Source organism: Carettochelys insculpta, chromosome 8 (assembly GCF_033958435.1).
Source record: "Carettochelys insculpta isolate YL-2023 chromosome 8, ASM3395843v1, whole genome shotgun sequence".
In the NCBI taxonomy this organism is placed as follows: domain Eukaryota; kingdom Metazoa; phylum Chordata; order Testudines; family Carettochelyidae; genus Carettochelys; species Carettochelys insculpta.
Window position 1 is genome coordinate 22,502,891 of NC_134144.1, and position 20,266 is coordinate 22,523,156.

Sequence of the window (20,266 nt, forward strand, 5' to 3'; positions counted from 1 at the left end):
CAGCCACTGTAGATGTGGCTCCCAACGTACATTGGATGCACCATCAGCTCCCAGAACACTTGAAGTCTGACAAATAAGCCTATAAAACATCATGTGGACTAAGAGTATCAGACTGTCTCCAACCTGGCCACAAGGACAAGATGTGATCAAAAGATCCTTTGCCAGGAACCTTAAAGTGAACTACTCATCTGCCAAACTAGATTACCAATGCTAGGGCCCCTTTAAGAGTATAGAGTGGATACACCCAGTGGCCTTCAGGTTAAAGTTGCTCAAGTCCTTAAAGAGACACCCTTTCACATTGGATTTACAAAGCTCTAAACTAGAATTCACAGCCAAACTGCTTCAACTTGTATCAGTTCTTGGACAGGAGGAATATTCGCTCTACTTGCTGCCCAAGTCTCAGAAAGGCTGGGGAAAGCTCCAGTACCTGGTTGACTGGGATGTCTACAGTCCAGAACAGTTGTCTTCAGAATGGGGTGAGCAGCTGTACATTCTGGATCTTTTGCTAGAGTTCCATCAGAAGTACCTGTAGAAACTGGGCTGTTAGGAGGTACCCTCAAGCAGGGGGCTCTTGTCAGGTCCTGCAGAAGATTTAGTCTCCAGGCAACCTAACAAGTGCCGCTGGCCTGTAGTAGGCTGTCTTATTGGCTAAACTGCCTGTTTGGGTAGAAGAGTCAGAAGACCAACCAGCTCTTCAGCTCAGCTGCAACAGCAGTTCATCATGTACTCAAATATTTGCCTGCAGATGCTATAACACCTCTATCTATTTGTTCCCAACTTTGTTTCTGTCTTGGATGGTAGACCCAGTCTTTCCTCAACCTCATCGCACTCTGATTAGGACCTGTGACTCCAGCTGCTGACCTCTGACTCTGATTCCTGACCCCTGCTCTAATCCCGGGTGCCCTTCCCTGCCTACTGAATCTTGTATGAATCACTAGGCACAACTGTCCATAATACTCTCTATGAAAAGTAACAGCATAAAGAGATTACTGAAAGGGGAATATACTTGACATCAAGACACAATAGCCGTGTCTACACGTGCACGCTACTTCGAAGTAGTGACACTAACTTCGAAAGAGCGCCCGTCACGGCTACATGTGTTGGGCGCTATTTCGATGTTAACATCGACGTTAGGTGGTGAGACGTCAAAGCCACTAACCCCATGAGGGGATGGGAATAGCGCCCTACTTCGACGTTCAACGTCGAAGTAGGGAACGTGTAGTCATTGCGCATCCCGCAACTTCGAAATTGCAGGGTCCTCCATGGCAGCCATCAGCTGAGGGGTTGAGAGACACTCTCTCCAGCCCTTCAGCTCAATGGTGGCTGCGTGGAGCGGCCCCTTAAAGGTCCCCACCCCCTCCCTTTCTGTGCAGGAAGCTGAGAGAGCATGCAGGCAGCAGCAATAACATGTGGCTCACCTGCACGCTCTTCTTCAGCCATCCAGACCCCCAAAGGACCTCGTGGCCCCCTGGCAGCCCCCCCAGCGCCCTCAGGGAACCCCCCCGAAGGGGAGCCAGGGGAGCCAGGGCAGGAGCCAGGCTGGGAAGCGGCAGCAGGGCCCCTCCTGGACGAAGGCCGAGCTTCGGGACCTGCTGGGGCTCTGGAGCGAGGAGGAGATGCTCCAGGTAATGGGGAGCAAGAGGCGGAATGTGGATGCGTTCGCTCAGCTGGCCGAGGGCCTGGCTGCCTGGGGTCACCCTGCCCGCACTCCGGACCATGTCCGGAGTAAAGTGAAGGAGCTGTGGCAGGGTTACGCCTGGGCCTGGGATGCGGCCGGCCGATCTGGGGCCGCCCCCGTCACTTGCCCCTTTTACAGGGAGCTCAGGGACATCCTGGGCCCCCGGCACACCTCCTCCCCTCCAGCCACACTTGACACCTCGGCTGAGGAGCCCCAGCAGGCCCCGGAGCCGGAGTCCGCCCCGGAGACAAGCCCCGCACCCCAGGGGCCCCCCCTGGAGCCCACCCCCGGGGCACCAGAGCAGGAGGAGGAGGAGGAGGGGGACTCCTCCTCCACCAACACCGGGCTCCAGATCCTCCTGCCATCCCGGAGCAGCAGCCGGGCGTCCGCCCCCCTGGTGTCCCCCAACCGTGGGAGTGGACCTACAGGTATGTACCCCCCCGGTGTACACCCCCGGGGTTGAGGGGCGGGGGTAATAGATATGTGGCCAGGGCCCTCCACATGCCCAGATGACCATGGCCCCAATGACAGCAGTGGCATGTCCATCACAGGAGTGCATCAGCCCCTGCCCCCTTAGCACGACAGTGCCATGCCCCATCCCTGGGGCAGGGGGAAGTGGAACCTCTAGGGTCCCCCAGGAGGAGGGGGTGGGACACCCAGCAGCAGCAGCAGCAGCAGCATGTGATGGAGTGGGGGGAGTGCAAATGCGAGACTCAGGCTAGATGTGAGCAACAAGCTGAATAGCTCCCAGTGGCTAAGGATGATCCTGGGGCTACAACTGGCAGGTTACACCTCTGCCCTGAACAAAGAGGAGGGAGGAGCCGAGCTGGGTTTGAATCGGGGGCCGCAGTTAGAGGCTAGGGGAAGGGAGAGCTAGAAGGCTGACTGCCTGAGGAGGGGGAAAGCTACACCCCCAGAGGAGCACCCCTCGGGGTCTTCTCCCCAGGACGGGTTGGAAGGACTGTCTCTGACTGCTGTACTGTCGCTTCTGGGAGAAACTGGGCATCTGTTGCCTAAGAAACCTCTCCTGTCAGACCTGCTGCGTGAAGTGAGAGTCACTCCCACCAGGGGACGGGGTGCAGTGCAGGGGGACCCTTGAACCCCATCAAAGCAGCATCTCCCGGGGACGGGGATGGGGAACCTGCAGCACAAGGGTGGGGGGACAAGGGCCACAGCTTGGGGCCCACACTAACGGCTGTCTCCACTCTTCTTCCCCCCCTCCTCCTCCTGTGTTCCGCAGCTGCACCATCGGAAGGACCGGAGAGCGCCGGCGAGGCTTCAGTGGTCCTGGAATCCCCTCCAGGGCCATCACTACAGGCCAGCCCCTCAGCAGAGGACCGACTGGCCCGACGGCGGGCAAGACGGCGGACCCAGCAGCAGCAGCTGCCGGTGATGGACCCCCAGCTGCTGGCCCTCCACCGCCGGCAGGTGGAGGTCGCGGAGCAGCGGCTGCGGGTGGCAGAGAGATGGCCCGTGTATGGGTGGATGAGCCAGGGCCGGACGGGGTATGCCGCATCTGCAATGACACAGAGGGGCATGGTGGTGGGATGTAGGTCCCCGCCTCCAGCTGGCAGCACAGGCCCGAGTTCTGGAAAACCCGGGCGCCGTGGGTGCTGCCAGGCCAGCCCACATAAATGTCCTGGAAACGGCCCTGGCTGTCCACCAGGGCTTCTGGCTGCTGCTGCTGCAGCTGGGGGTCCGTGCTGCATATACAGGGTCTGCAACTAGTTGTTGGCTCTGTGTATCTTGCACTGTTTAATGAAAGTGTGTCTGGGAGGGGCCCTTTAAGGGAGCGACTTGCTGTTGAGTCCGCCCCGTGACCCTGTCTGCAGCTGTGCCTGGCTCCCTTATTTCGATGTGTGCTACTTTGGCGTGTAGACGTTCCCTCGCAGTGCCTATTTCGATGTGGTGCTGCGCAACGTCGATGTTGAACATCGACGTTGCCAGCCCTGGAGGACGTGTAGACGTTATTCATCGAAATAGCCTATTTCGATGTCGCTACATCGAAATAAGCTACTTCGATGTAGGCTTCACATGTAGACGTAGCTAATATGTGTTTATTGGTGCCCTCCCTACCAGGAGAGAAATGTCAGGACACACAAGAAGATAGAGGCATGAAACAGAGGTTCTGAGCAATTGTGAATATTAAACATCCCTGGTCATTTTCAACAATCATAGCTACACCAATGCCCTAGGCAATTATTTTCTGCCTGCGTAAACATCTACTTTTTCAGCTGGACACTACACCTCTTGCCCTAAACTGTTCTTGAGTGTTCTATTCTTGCCCTAAACTGTTCTTGAATGTAGCTGTGCATTATTAAAAAGTGGCCATGTTGTACTCTGGAAGTGAGTGCATTTCAGTGGTGGCTGAAGTAACTCATAGGGCATCTCTACACTTGCCTCCAACTTCGAAGAGGGCATGGTAATCAGAGTGATGGGAGATCACTAATGAAGTGCTGCAGTGAATATGCAGCATTTCATTAGGATAACTCTCCCCTGTGGCAACTTCAAAGTGTCAAACTTCAAAGTGTTGGCATGTGTGTAGACGTAGGCACTTCGAAGTGCCCGCAGGGAGCAAAGGCACTTTGAAGTAGTGGTTACACGCATACCGGCACTTCAAAGTTTGACCATTTGAAGTTGTCATGGGAGAGAATTAGCCTAATGAAGTGCTGAGTATTCACCACAGCACTTCATAAGTAATCTCCCATCGCCCTGATTACCATACGCCCTTTGAAGTTAGGAGAAGTGTAGACAAGCCCTTGATGATGTCTCAGCAAATGGGTGACCCAGCAGAGGAGGTGCAAATCCTATAGGGCTCTATGTGTGTGCTGCACAAAAGTCCATGAGGCTACTCCACATATTGTGCTGTAGTAACCTCTGCATGGCAGATTTTCAAACATCCCCAACACTGGAGGGAAAAGGGCTCCTCAGCCCATCTTGTGTGTTAGCTTGGTGCTTGGCCCAGCTTGTGAGGCTGAGAAGTGGGATGATCTGCCTCAAAAAACAATGTGATCTTTGGTGGAAAAAAAAAAGGATTAACAAAATACTCAGTTTAAATCCGTAATAAATATGGATACAATTTTAAAGATATCATCCTGATACTAAACAATGCATTGAACTGCTGCTATATAAGGGTCTACCCAACTGCTAGTTTCATCCTCTTCCTAGTACTAAGTTCAAAATTGGCCATTTGAGACTACCAAATCATTCCAGAACATCTGACATACTTACACACTTTTCACTGTCAAATACATAGCACAAGTGTTTATTTGACTCAGAATCTTTGCATATGAAGGTAAATATCCTCTTGTCCGTTTTATCATCAGCACAAAATGATATCCTATGAAGCTGGCAATTGTGCTGGACTTCCTGCAAATGACAATGATCACACTTGATTAGTGGTTTTTTTTACCATTTTATTCAGAGAATTAATACTCCACAAACCTAAATATTATAAAGGAACAAGGTATAACAATATGATAGTTATCTTATTGCAACAATGTGATAAGTCATATGGCCAGGTGAGTTGTGCTCTTTGAGTGATAGACCAGAACATATTACAATGACCCCAGGATTTAAGGTATTTAGGAGAAAAAAATGAAACAAACCACACAGCACTTGAGGCAGTTCTTGTGAGAACTAGTTAGCTGAGAATGTGAACACAGGGCTATTTGTTGGAATTTTTATGTGCTCTGTCTGAGAATTGTAAGTTGTGCTTTGTTTTTTTTTTTCCAGTTTAACATTTTGATATGACATCCTGCATCCATGAAAAACATAACACCCAGCGAAGAAGTAACTTGCTTATGGAGTTCATGCTTTCTTGATACCTAAAAGCCAAGCAATATCTAAGCAACTCTTGACAAAATCCTGGCTGGAATGATTTAGTTAGGATTGACCCTGGTTTAGGCAGGAGGCTGGACTAGATGACATCCTAAGGTCCTTTTCAGCTGTATGATTCTTTGAGTACCTTCTCAATACTTAAAAGCAATTTAATTTGCAATAATACTCAGAAAAAAATCCTTATTTGTTTGTAATGTGCATAAGTCATGGTGGAGCCATTCTAATTCTCTATTCTATTGTTAATATAAAAGAAAATAATGTGTATAGAAACTGGAGTTTTTCTTTTGTAATTCTAAATGTTTCTGTTTGCAACAAATGGGGTGTTTCTCAAATTCCTTCATATGGTTTCTATAAAAGAGGCACAAATACAAATCCCCCCTTTCTCGATACACAAATACACTCACATTCTGTCAACACAAGTTGGGTATTATAAAACACACTAGTTATACTGTGAGTGTGGCAGGGTTTCACTTCTGTCTTCTTGCCCACAGAAACTGAGCAGACTCCACTAGATGACTCTTCATTTCAAGTTTTGCCCACCAAAACTACTACAGGTTGCACGTCCCTTGTCTGGCATGGTGGGAACCTCACAGGTCCTGAACTAGAAAATTTCCCAGACCGGGGTGGTCCAGGGTTTCTGCCCCCAGACAGCCCTATGCTCCCAGGGCTGTTGTGGCCTCAGCCTCTGGCCCTTCTCCCTGGGACTCCAGCCTCATCATGGGACTCCAACCCCTGCCCCCCTGTAGCTTCTGTGGAGCAGCTGGGGACTCAAGCTCTGTTCCCTGGCCTCACTGGGCAGATGGGGAGCTCCTGCTCCTCCCTGTCTGCCGCATGGCAGACAGGGCTCCTGCACTGGACATAGCCCCAGCCTGGTCCCATGGTGTGGCAAGGCCACAGATGTTCCAGGACAAGAGTAGCAGAGGTCAAACCTCTCTAATCCAGAACTCTCTCATTCAGCACACTCTGTAATCTGGCATGATTTTAGTTAACCCAACAACCGCTCATCAAGGGTGTACCCAAATTTCCTGTGGTCCCAGAAAGTTTGTTTTCAGCCACCAGTCCTGGGTCTCAGTGCTCTGCTGTTTAGCTGTAATTCACCACTAAATGTCTTCTCAGAGCCCAGTGAACAGTGGCAGTGTTGGTAATGTGGTAGAAAATATTGACCTCCAGTCATCAGGCAAATTCTCTCATCCGGCACTGGTCTAGTCCACACGAGAAAGGTTCAACCTGTCCTAGATTTGAGAGGTGCAACCTGTACAGTCCATTGGCAACCATCCATTTACAATATCCACAATGCCTTTGGCCCGCTCCTCAGGTCCTGAGGGAACAAGCGTCTAACTTCTTTAAGATCTCTAGCCCTTTTCCTCTCCCACTCTCTCTCGTTACTTTCTGTGCCCTTTTATTAGACCTGGGCTGATAGGTTCATTGAATCTTTATCCCACCCAGCCCACCAACCTTACTAGATAATAACTAGGCATGTCAAGTGATTAAAATAACCCAGTAATCAGACTGATAAAGAATAGAAATGCTATTTATTGAAATGTTTTGGGGAATTTTCTACATTTGCAAATAAACTGATTTAAACTACAACAGAAAATACAAAGTGCAAAATGATCACTTTATTTTTATTACAAATATTTATATTGTTGCTCTTTTTTGGACCTTCTCTAATTTCTCCACATCCTTCTTGAAATGCAGTGCCCAGAACTGGACACAATACACCAACTGAGGCCTAACCATTGCAGAGTCGAGCGGAAGAATGAGTTCTCATGTCTTGCTCAAAACACATCTGTTAATGCATTCCCAGAACCATGTTTGCTTTTTTTGCAACAGCATCATTCTTTTGACTCATGTTTAGCTTGTGGTCCACTATAACCGATACATCCCTTTCTGCCATACTCTTTCCTAGACAGTTGCTTCCCATTCTGTATGTGTGAAACATTGTTCCTTCCTAAGTGGAGCACTTTGCATTTGTCTTTATTAAACTTCATCCTGTTTACTTCAGACCATTTCTCCAATTTGTCCAGATCATTTTGAATTATGACCCTATCCTCCAAAGCAGTTGCAACCCCTCCCAACATGGTGTCAACTGCAAACTTAATGAGCGTACTTTCTATGACAATATCTAAATCGTTGATGAAGATATTGAACAGAACTGGTCTGAAAACAGAGCCTTGTGGAAGCCCACTTGTTATACCTTTCCGGCAGGACTGAGAACCATTAATAAGTACTCTCTGAGCCAGTTTTGCACTTACCTTATAGTAGCCCCACCTAAGCTGTCTTTGCGTAGTTTTTTGATAAGAATATCATGTAAGGCTGTACCAAATGCCTCACTAAAGTCTAGGTATACCACATCCACTGCTTCTCCCTTATCCACAAGGCACATTATCCCATCTATAAAGCTATCAGATTGGTTTGACATGATTTGTTCTTTACAAATCCATGATGGCTGTTCCCTATCACCTCACCACCTTCCAAGTGTTTGCAGATGATTTCCTTAATTACTTGCTCCGTTATCTTTCCTGGTACAGAAGTTAAACTGACTGGTCTGTAGTTTCCTGTGTTGTTCTTATTCCCCTTTGTATAGACAGGCACTATGTTTGCCCTTTTCCAGTCTTCTGGAATCTCTCCAGTCTCCCATGATTTTCTAAAGATGAGAGCTAAAGGCTCAGACGCCTACTCTACCAGCTCCTTGAGTATTCTAGGATGCATTTAATCAGGCCCTGGAAACTAATGCTCAATGAAAAGCCAAAGCAGTGCAGACCAACACACATTCATTTTCATCATCTGAGTCAGACATCAAGCAGAAAGCTGATTTTCTTTTCTTGTCATTTGTATTTTATAGCTTCCATATTGGAATGTTGCTCTTTTAAAAACGTCAGAAAGCATTATACACTCCTCGCCCCTCCGATTTTGGAAAGCATTTCAGATTCTTAAAACTTGGGTTGAGTGCTGTAGCTACCCTTACAAATCCCACATTGTACTTGTATTTGGCAAATCTGCAGTGACAGTGTTCTTAAAATAAACAAGTGTTGGGTCATCTTCTGAGACTGCTATAGCTTGAAATATATGGCAGAATGTGGGTAAAACAGAGGAAGAGACTTACAATTCTCCCACAAAGAGTTCAATCACAAACTTAATTATGATATGAGCATCAACAGTATGGAAGCATGTTCTGTGGAATGATGGTTGAGGCATGAAGGGATATATGAATATTGAGCATCTCTGGCACGTAAATATGTGTAATGTTAGCCACAAAAGTGCCATGTGAATGCCTGTTTTCACTTTCCAGTGACATTATAAATAAATACTGGCAGTATTATGTCATAAATATGAATAAATGTGTTTGTCTGAGTAACTAGCTAAACAAGAAGTAAGACGAGTGGACATACCAATTCTAAACTTTTACATTATTTTTTTTGAGTGCAGTGATGTCACACACAAAAGCTCTACTTGTAAGTTGCACTTTCTTGATAAAGACTTTGTACCATAGTGCCTTTATCAGGTAAACTGAAAAATACTATTTATTTTGTTTTTAATTCAAACATTTGTAATGAAAATAATAAAGTGAGCACCACACACTTTGTATTTTGTTTTTTAATTTAAATAAAAACACTGAAAATGTAGAAAAGTGTCCAAAATATTAAAAAAATAATTATATTGGTAGTCTATTTAATGGTGTTATTAATTTCTATTACCAATTGCTATTAATTACAGTTACTTATTTTAGTCACTATTCATTATTGATTTAATCATGTGGGTTAATTGTGATTAATTGAAAGTCTAATAATTTCCCCAATCAACTTCTCCTGGGGAAGTAATTAGCATCTAAATGAGCAAAGCACATCGTCTCGCTGCCTCCTCCCACCCCCTCCCTCTGCTCTGTCATACACACTTAAAATATATTATTAGAATGAGAAGTGTGACCATTTTAACCACTGTTTTTAATGAATTGGACAGAAAAAACCCTAACCTATTACCCTGTATTTTCTTGGGGCATAACTGTTTAAAAGGTGGCAGAGAGAGTGTTCTTAATTTAAGAGAGACTGGCAAAATTACAGAAATAGAAAAAATATTTAAGATTCTGGTGTTTTATTTTTCTTGATAACCCTTTTGGTATTTTATTTCATTTGGCTGGTAGCATGGGAAAGCAGTACTAGCTAAGAAGAAAAATATGCTGTGGATCTGTGAGTTATTATCTATTTTCAAAACTGTGGATTCTTGTGCAGGGATCACAGATTGCCATAATCCTAATGTGGGTGGAGGGGGGCACTCAGCATCTCACAGAATCCAACTCAAATGACTTGCGCAGGGCCACAGACCAATAGCAGTACCAAGATCATAACACAGTCTTTCAAAACTCTCTCTCTCATGTACCCTACTATGCTCTCTCCACATCGATCCCCCTGTGCATCTTGTCCCACAATGAAATCTCTCACATACCGAACCTCTGTCTTTCCTGCAGCTTGCCACAAAATTCACATATGTTAAAAGAATTTTTCTCATTTAGTTCCTGGCCAAATATTTTTAGACACATTCTTTTCCATACATGCAGCTTATTCTCTCTTCACCACATCCCCTTGGTTCTCCTTCTGTTTCCAAGTTGGTCTCATTCCCATCTGTTTTGATTCCTCCACCAAAAGGCTCTCCCTATTTCCCATCTTCAACATCTTCCCAATGCTCTCTCCTACTTTCCCCTGCTCTGAGCTCTCTTCCTCTCCCCTACATCCCATTGACATGTTCATCATCCCTTCCCTTTTGGCTCTCTCCCATTCTTCCCCCTCCCCACTAAGTTTGTTCAGCTCTCCAAAATTTACTTTGTGCTCTCTCCACCCACCCCTTTACCTACAGATTGTCTTTCCTCATGCTTCCTCTTGCCACGTCAGTGTCAGCACCAGCACCTTCTAGGGAAGACAATAATTCTGGGCAGCTACCCTCAGCCTGACAGCAACTGGAAGCCAGGAAGTTTCATGTTATCAACTTGGTTCTGTTGTTGCTGTGCTGCCTGGGCAAGTGATTTGCAGCTTGATTCTGTGAGATGCTGAGAGTCTTCTGCCACACGCTTCACATCTTCACCTTTCATTGACTCTGGTGGGAGTTAAATCACCTCCTCTTGTTTCCTCACTTTTAGAGTCAAGTTTGCTCAGTGTTGTGTACTGGCTATCAGTTGCTCGACATCTGCTGCAGGCTCCAGGGCAAGGTGGGGAGGGGGAGGGGGCAGCTCCTTTGCCTATGGAGAAGGGGTGGAGATTAGATCAGTGAGCCCTGCCCCGCCACCATATGCATTGCTGTTGTGGCAGTAGCTGGAGCCCTTGGCCCCTTCCAAATGCCAGGCCAGAGGGTAATTGCCCCCTTCGGCAGGTCTGCCTGCAATATTATTTGGGGAAGGGGACATTGCTTTGTGAGGTTCTGCACAAAAAAAAAAAAAAGCAATCTGGTCCATGGTTGTGGCTTCAAGGCATTATCACAATTAAAAAATGTTAAAATACAGAGCATCAGTCTTGTAAACCCAGGGCTGGGAGTTCAATCCTTGAGGGGGTCATTGAGGGGTCAGGGCAAATAGATTAAAAAAAAAACAAATCTGTCAGGGGTGGTGTCTGGTCCTGATGTGAGTGTAGGGGACTGGGCATCAATGACTTCTCAAGGTCCCTTCCAGTTCTATGAGATATGTATGAAAAGAAAAAAAAAGATTCTTTCAGCTACTAGGACTCCATATGGTCAGTAACAACTAAAATGATTTATTCCCAACAAAAAGAGAAAAAGCTATTGATATAACATCTGAAAAAAGATATCCATAAACATCAATGAAAAATCTTTCCAAATTGATTAAAAGTGAGTTCAACTATTTGTGCATATATTACAAGAGGATTATGTGCTTGTTTTGGAACATGCTACTGATTTTCTGTTTACAGAAAATAAAATAAACGTGTTCCTTTTGATGCTGTCATAACACTACATGCATTTTAAATCATCTTTTCCTGAATTGCAAATGAGGGCTTAATCCATGTGTAATTCTATAGTGTTCAGGAAACAAAGGAAAAAGAGATACAAGAAACTGCTCCTAACTGATTTTTATTAAAGCTTTTTACAACAACATTTTTAAGAGTAAACTTCTTCCCTTAGTGTCTTGTGCCCTACAATTTTCTGCAAAATTCCTTATAATTCTTCCTGCAAGTGATAAGCACTTTAATGTCAAAAATGTTATTTTTTAAAAAATGGCTGTATCTAGGACAAGCATTGGAAACCACTTTTTATCCCACACTGCTACAAGGAGAACACAGAACTACAAAGAAGTCAATTTAGTTTGCTAGTAACACACAGATAGCCGTGCTAGTCTATATACTATCAAAACAAAAAAGCAGTCCAGTAGCACTTTAAAGACTGACAAAATAATTTATTAGGTGATGAGCTTTTGTGGGACAGACCCACATGATCTGAAGAAGTGGGTCTGTCTCACGAAAGTTCATCACCTAATAAATGACTTTGTTAGTCTTTCAAGTGCTAGTGGACTGCTTTTTTGTTTTGATAATTTGGTTTGCTGTTTTTCTTTTTTTCCTGACTACTAACTTTGCATTTACTATCATTTTAAGGTCTCAGGGAGAAAGGTATGATATGCGCTTGAATTAAAATTGGCTTAACTTGAACTTAATATTACACTGAACTGAAATGCTCACCTTAATATAATAATATAAAACATAGCAAAGTATAATGTTGATTGAAATTCAAAAAAATATTTGCAGAAGAGTTTAATGGTTTAGAATATTGAAAATCATTTAATAATTAGAACTATGATACTTTTAAGTTCTGTTCATGGGCATTAAATTTCCCTTGAATTTGAGGGAGGTTTTTTGTTTGCTTGTTAAATTTTGCTTTGTTTCTATAAGTTTAGTTACATTTAAAACCAGAATATGGAGATAATGAGCTACAATACCTTCTAAATGACCATAGTTGTGGCCATATTTAACCAAATCAATTGCTGCCACTGCTACAAAGCTATGTCAGTTGCATAACTGGAATTTCAAAGCCTTCTGAGGGAAAAAACCAAAATGAAACAAAGAAAAACAAGTAGCCCATCCAAAACAGTGGAAGGGAAACGTCACAGCAAATAAGTCATTGACAAAAGCTAATATGCCACATTAGTACATATTTAGTTATCCCTGTTAAATAGGCATATAACTCATAGCTGTCACAACTATTTTTTATTCTACATGCTTTTAAACCAAAGGGCAGAAAGTTGGAAACAAGCCTCAATGGCATGTGGGCACTCTGCCCTCTTGTATAGCTATATGGAAAGTTGGTCCCTTTATAGTTCTGTTACAGAAATTTGAGCATTTCAAAGTATGTTTTATTTAGAAAACCTGTGCCATCTCACCTTTTTCTATGTGATAAATGTTGGCAAAATAATTATTTATACTACCTATTATAGACTTTTTTACAATTGTTTCATAAGCAGGGACTATGTCTACACTAGCCCCCCACCCCCCTTTTGAAAGGGGGATGCTAATGAGACACTTTGGGATATGCTAATGAGGTGCTGCAATGAATATGCAGAACCTCATTAGCGTAATGACAGCCACGGCACTTCAAAAGTGCCACTTTCGATCGCGCTCAGTTCATCTACATGGGGTCCTCTTCGAAAGGACCCCACACACTTTGAAATCCCCTGGTTCCTATTTGGTTATAGGAATAAGGGGATTACGAAGTGCGTAGGGTACTTTCGAAAAGGACCCTGTGTAGATGAACCACGCACGATTTAAATTGGCACTTTCAAAGTGCTGCGGCCGCCATTATGCTAGTGAGGCACTTCAAATTCATTGCAGTGCCTCATTAGCATATCTCAAAGTGTGCCATTAGCATCTCCCTTTTCGAAAGGGGCGGGGGCTAGTATAGACATAAATAGGGAGTTTTTCATTACAACAAATAATTAGTAGAGAGCTTAATAAAATGGAATTTTCAAATCAATTTATCAAATTCAAAATAATGAAACATAGGCGCAGCAAACAATTGTGAAGTTAAGTTACTTACCTTTGTTTTAGGATCTAAAATTTTTACACCATAAATTGAAATTTGTAATTCGACTTTCGGTGTTTTCTGGCCCTCAGATTTCTTGATATGTCTTGCAAACTGCAGAAGGGGGAGCAGAGATGCAATCACTATACCACAGTATAATTTCTCTAGTTTAAAATGGCATTGCCAAATACTCTCCCCTGATGTCCTCTCCCCACCTGCACCCGACAGCATTATTTAATTTCCTTTCAAAAGCAGTTTTTTCCTCCTTTCCTCTCTAGAATGTGCTATATCATTAGCATTATTAACAATGTTAATCTGGATAGATATACAAGCTATAATAATTCTCAGTGCAAATTTTGTATAGGGTTCATATACTTTTAAAATAAATCCTGCAGTATTTCCTTATTGAAGTATTTACACTTTATAGTGGACACAAGAGTTCTGCTCAGTTTATGCATCAAACTCCTTGTGAAGGCACTTGAAATATGCATAGGTGTGGGAATAGGTTTAAATTGCTTGTTTTATGTCATCTCACTGACTTTTATTCTTAATTGCATCACACTCATTCTGCATTCAAGAAATGTCTCTACATAATGCAGCTATTGGTGAGCTATGATATAGTCTGCTGAGAAAATCACTAGCATTTTTGGAATTCCCAGTTCTGAAAATGCCCAATCAGTGTTGCTCAGTTGTAATGTTTCATCTGCCCTATAAATGTACAATTTATTTGCTGACAATTCATCGTGTAATAGCCTAAACAGTTTTAAATTCTGAGTCAGGCCAGTTTGGCTGTTAAGTTTGTCATACCTTACTCATAACTCCTCCTTACTGCATATCACACGGGCAGAGCATCTGCATTTTGCTACTGTGGACTGCATTACTGGCTATGAGATGTTTCTTCAGGTTGTTTTTTAACTACAGATGTCTAAAGAATTTCACTTTCCAGTCCTCCTTCAAATCAAATCTTTAAAGTCTAGAGCAAGACTTCCATTTGGCAATTTGGTGATTAACTCTCACTGAAAATCAGGTGAATAGCTGCTATATGTATCTTTAAAAACTCCACCCTCAGACTTCGTTATATTGGGCCCAAACAGGGAATGTCATTTGCTATTAGATGGCATTGCCACAAAAGGCATGGCTGCATCTAACCACCTTCCATTTTGTGGTTGAGGGAAGTAACCTGGTGACGGATGATGTGGGAAAGGCTGAAGTACTCAATGCATTTTTTGCCTCAGTCTTCACAGACACGGTCAGCTCCAAGACTACAGCACTAGGCAATGCAGTATGGGAAGAAGGTGGGCAGCCCTGGGTGGGGAAAGAAGAGGCAAAGCTCTGTTTAGAAAAGCTAAATACACTCAAATGCATGGGTCCTGATTTAATGCATCCAAGGGTACTGAGGGAATTGGCAGATGACATTGCAGAGCCGTTGGCCATTATCTTTGGAAACTTGTGGAGATTGGGAGAAGTCCCAGATGACAGGAAAAAGTTAAATTTAGTGCCCATCTTTAAAAAAGGAAAGAAGGACAATCCAGGGAAGTATAGACCAGTCAGTCTTACCTCAGTCCCCCAAAAAATCATGCCAGGGATCCTCAAGGAATCCATTTTGAAGAAGTTGGAAGAAGGGAAAGTGATCAACAAAGAAAAGTCATGCCTGACCAATCTCATTAGCTTCTATGATGAGGTAACTGCCCCTGTGCACATGGGGAAGTCAATGGATGTGATATACCTTGACTACAGCAAAGCTTTTAATATGGTCACCCACAAAATTCTTGCCCATAAGTTAAGGAAGCATGGACTGGATACATGGACTGTACGATGGATAGAAAGCTGGCCAGATGGTCAGGCCCAATTGGTAGTGATCAATGGCTCAATGTCTGGCTGGCAGTTGGTTTCAAGTGGAGAACCCTCAAGGACTGGTTCTAGGGCCAGCATTGTTCAACACCTTTATTAATGACCTGGATGATGGGAAGGATTGCACCCTGAGCAAATTTGTGGTTGATACTAACCTAGGGGAGAGGTAGATACATTGGAGGGTAGGAATAGGGTCCAGTATGGCCTAGATAAATTGGAGGATTGGGCCAAAAGAAATCTTATGAGTTTCAACAAGGACAAGTGCAAAGTCCTGCACTTGGTACAGAAGAATGCCAAGCATTGTTACAGGCTGGGTGTCAACTGGCTAAGCAGCAGTGCAGCAGAAAAGGACCTGGGGATTTCAGTGGATAAGAGGCTGGATATGAGTCAATAGTGTGCCCTTGTAGCCAAGAAGGGTAATAGTATGTTGGAGTTCATTAAGAGAAGCATTTCCAGCAGACCTAGAGAAGTTCTTAGTTCCCTCTATGTGGAACTGGTGAGGCCACATGTGGACTACTGTGCCCAGTTCTGGGCCCCCCCCCCAGTATAGACAGGATGTGGATGCACAGGAGCGGGTTCAGTGAAGGGCAAAGAAAATATTTAGTGGGCTAGAGCCCACTAATGAGGAGAACCTATGAGGAGAGGCTGAAGGACTTGGGGTTATTTAGTTTGCAGAAGAGAAGAGAAGGGATAATTCGATAGCAGTCTTCAACTCCCTGAAGGGGGACTCTAAAAAGGATAGAGAGAGGTTGTCATCTGTGGAAGCTGAGTCAGGACTTTTGAGCTTCGACTTAGACCTTCACTCAAGGAAAATACAGAAATAGCTGTGAGGGGATTGGCTGAGGTGAAGATGGGAGCCGAATCAACCAAAAGACAACAGGGTGCTTACTGTGGGTCAATCAGCTTCCAGAAAGCTGTGGTTTTTATAAGTGGTATATTTTCTGGCATAACATTTGAGGTTATAGAGCAGGGAGAGGAATTCTGTTCCCACCAGTTCATCAAGAAATTTTCCCATGTACTCAGCTATTTGTCTTTTCAAGATGATTATGTCAACTAATTTTGCTCAGATGTGTAGCTTTTAGCCATTCCAATTCATAGATAATTAGTGACTAATTGTTTTAAAAATCCTCCCATGGACCATTTAATTATGTTTTTTTTCCTCTTCCTTTTCAACTTCCAACTCGATGCTGGCACCACAATTTGAAGTTACACAAGGGAACACTAACCTGATAATTAACTTTGCATATGATGACATAAGACACCCCTGGATGGCACAGGCAGTTAACCATTGATCAGTTCATCATCATATTAATTGGTAAGTACTCTGCTAATAAACTCAGTTTAAAAACACTCATATCATATCATCTTTCAGTTGCAGCTTCCAGGATGGTGTATGATCTCTGGCTTAATCTTTTTAAGGAGGCTTGTAACACGATGGCTACAACAAAGACACTGAAAAAAAAGTCTACTTTGCTTCCAGCCCACTCTCCAAAAACAAACAAACAGCAAATGAGAACATAAAAATGGTCCATGTAGACCAGTGTCTTGTCTTCCTACAGTGGCCAATGCCAGGTGACCCCAGGCTGTTAAGTCAGGAAATAAAACCTATTTTCAAATAAGCCATAGTGCATCCAATGGCTCTATTTCAAAACAGGCTTTATATGTGTCGATGATATATTTCAAAATAGCTAAGCGCTATTTTGAAGTGCATTTTGTGTGTAGCAGCATTATTTTGAAATAAGCTATTCTGGAATAACTCTTCTGGAATTGCTTAGTTTGGAATATTGCTGCTGTGTAGATATACCCACAGGAAATGAAAAGAACTGATAATTATCATGGGAGTCATTGCCAGAAGCCATTCATAACTTCTGGCAAAGAGAGGCTAGGTACATCCTCCATGCCCATTGTGGTTAATGGCTACTGATGAACCTATTCTCCATTATTTTCTCTAGTTCTTTTAAAATCCTGTAACAGTCTTAGTCTTCACAACATCCTCTGGCAACTAGTTCCACAGGTTGACTATGTGTTGTGTGAAGAAATACTTCCTTTTGTTTGTTTTAAACCTCCTGCCTGTTAATTTCATTTGGTGGCCCTCATGTAATACCCTCAGTATTCAAGATGTGGGTGCACCAGAGATGTAGATAGAGCCATTTCAATATTTCCTGTCTTATTATCAATCCCTTTCTTAATGATACCTAGCATTCTGTTAGATTTCTCACTGCTGTTGTGCACTAGAGCTGCGTCTACACGTGCACGCTACTTCGAAGTAGCGGCACCAACTTCGAAATAGCGCCCGTCACGTCTACACGCGTCGGGCGCTATTTCGAAGTTAACTTCGATGTTAGGCGGCGAGACGTCGAAGTCACTAACCTCATGAGGAGATAGGAATAGCGCCTACTTGGACGTTCAACGTCGAAGTAGGGACAGTGTAGACGATCCGAGTCCCGCAACGTCGAAAATGCCGGGTCCTCCATGGCGGCCATCAGCTAGGGGGTTGAGAGACGCTCTCTCCAGCCCCGCAGCTCACTGGTGGCCGCGTGGAGCGGCCCCTTAAAGGTCCCCTCCCCCGCCCTGACTGCAGGAGGCTGAGGCAACGTGCAGGCTCCTGCCTGTACAAGCGGCGGCGAGCCTGCACAGCCCTCAGCTCCTGACAGCAGCCATGGCTGCCCAGCAGCCCCCCCAGCGCCCCCAGGGGACGCCCCCCAAGAGGAGCCACAGCAGCCAGGGCAGCCAGAGGACCACGCAGTCTGGGAAGCAGCAGCGGGGCCCCTCTTGGACGGAGGCCGAGATGCGGGACCTGCTGGGGCTCTGGAGCGAGGAGGAGGTGCTCCAGGTAATGGGGAGCAAGAGGCGGAACGCGGATGCGTTCGCTCGGCTGGCCGATGGCCTGGCTGCCCGGGGTCACCCTGCCCGCACTCCGGACCATGTCCGGAGTAAGGTCAAGGAGCTGCGGCAGGGTTACGCCCGGGCCCGGGATGCGGCCAGCCGGTCTGGGGCTGCCCCCGTCACTTGCCCCTTTTACAGGGAGCTCAGGGACATCCTGGGCTCCCGGCACACCTCCTCCCCTCCGGCCACCCTTGACACCTCGGCTGACGAGCCCGAGCAGGCCCTGCAGCCGGGCTCCGCCCCGGAGGTAAGCCCCGCACCCCGGGGGCCCCCCCCGGAGGCCACCCCCGGGACATCGCGGCAGGAGGAGGAGCCCCCCTCCTCCTCCTCCTCCTCCTCCACCGATTCCAGCCTGCAGATCCTCCTCCTGCCATCCCGGAGCAGCAGCAGGTCCTCCGACCCCCGGGGATCTCCGGACCGTGGGAGCGGACCCACAGGTAGGTACCCCTCTCTGGTGGACACCCCGGGGCTTGAGGGGCGGGGGGAACAGAGATGTGTCCAGGGCCCCCCACACGCTCACATGGCCATGGCCCCAAGGACACCAGGGCCATGGCCCTCACAGCACTGCAGCCATCAGCCCCTGACCCCCGCCACCCTGCATGACAGTGCCATGCCCCATCCCCGGGCCAGGGGGGAGCGGAACCTCGAGGGGCCCCCGGGCGGAGGGGGTTGGACACCCCGCAGCAGCAGCATGCGATGAAGTGGGGGGAGTGCCAAAGGGAGACTCAGGCTACATATGAGCCACCCGAGCCGAGGAGCTCCCAGGGCCAAAGGAGGATCCTGGCACTACAGCTGGCAGGTGACACCTCTGCCCTGAACAAACAGGAGGGAGGAGCCGAGCTGGCTTGGAATTGGGGGGCGAGGGCGGGGGCCACAGGTAGAGGCTAGGGGAAGGGAGAGCTGGTAGGCAGCCAGCCAGAGGAGGGGGAAAGCTGCATCCCAGAGGGGCCCCCCTTGGGGTCTTCTCCCCACGACGGGTTGGAAGGACTGTCTCTTCCGACAGCTGGTGCTGTCACTCCTGCCAGAAACTGGCCATCTGTGGCCTAAGAAACCTCTCCTGCTCTCAGACCCTGCGGGGTGAAGTGAGAGTCGCTCCCACCAGGGGACGGGCTGCAGGGCAGGGGGACCCCTGAACCCCATCCATCACAGCAGCATCTCCCGGGGACGGGGAACCTGCAGCACAGGGCGGGGGGGACAAAGGCCACGGCTCGGGGCCCACACTAACGCCTGTCTCCATTCTTCTTTCCCCCCTCCTCTCCTGTGTCCTGCACCTGCACCTGCACCATCCGAAGGACTGGAAGAGAGCGCCGGCGAGGCATCGGTCGTCCCGGAGACCGCTCCGGGACCCTCGCTCCAGGGCAGCCCCTCGGCCGAGGAACCACCGGCCCCGCGGAGGGCCAGACGGCAGACCCTGCGCCTGCTACCGGCGGCGGCCACAGACCCCCAGCTGCTGGCCATCCACCGCCGGCAGCTGGAGGTGTCGGAGCAGCACCTCCGGCTGCAGGAGCAGGCGCTGGCCTGGCGCAGAGAGGCATGGGGGGCCTTTCTGGATACCATCAATCGGCTGATTGATTCTCTGGCCCCCCATGCCGCGCCGGCCGCGCCACCGCCCGCCATGCCCGCTCCTGCAGCCCCACCACCGGCTGCTCCAGCCGTCGCCGGGCCGTCCGCCGTCGCCCCACCACCTCCCCGCGAGGGCCACCGTGCCGAGGGACCCCTGGAGCCACCCACGACTCGCCGGCGCCGCTACCTTCCGGTGGAGCCCGCTCCCACCCAGCTGCGCACCAGACTGCAGGCCTGGCGGAGCTCCCGGCCGGGCACGCCCACTGCTGGGCTGTAGGGGCGAGGGGCCCGGGACGTGGCCCCCCCACTTGTTGGACAGACTTTGGGGACTGGGTGGGTGGTGTGGGTGTTTCCCCTGTTTGCCCCGTCCCCCCCTGTACATAGTTCTCCCTGTTCTCCTCCCTGCTTTTTGTTTTTCTTTTGATGGCGCACAGTGCT

The 20,266-nt window shown here is 47.0% G+C and overlaps 1 protein-coding gene across 2 annotated transcripts in view; it reads right to left on the reverse strand.

The window, feature by feature from the left end:
* The window catches only part of GULP1 (GULP PTB domain containing engulfment adaptor 1), a 345,309-nt gene that overhangs the window by 50,809 nt on the left and 274,234 nt on the right, over positions 1-20,266 (reverse strand). For both annotated transcript variants that reach the window (XM_075000987.1, XM_075000986.1), the window contains exons 7-8: positions 13,544-13,642; positions 4,910-5,047 (exon numbers count right to left, since the gene is read on the reverse strand). In XM_075000987.1, the coding sequence (XP_074857088.1) occupies positions 4,910-5,047; positions 13,544-13,642 (237 nt within the window). The remainder of the gene's footprint in view (positions 1-4,909; positions 5,048-13,543; positions 13,643-20,266) is intronic.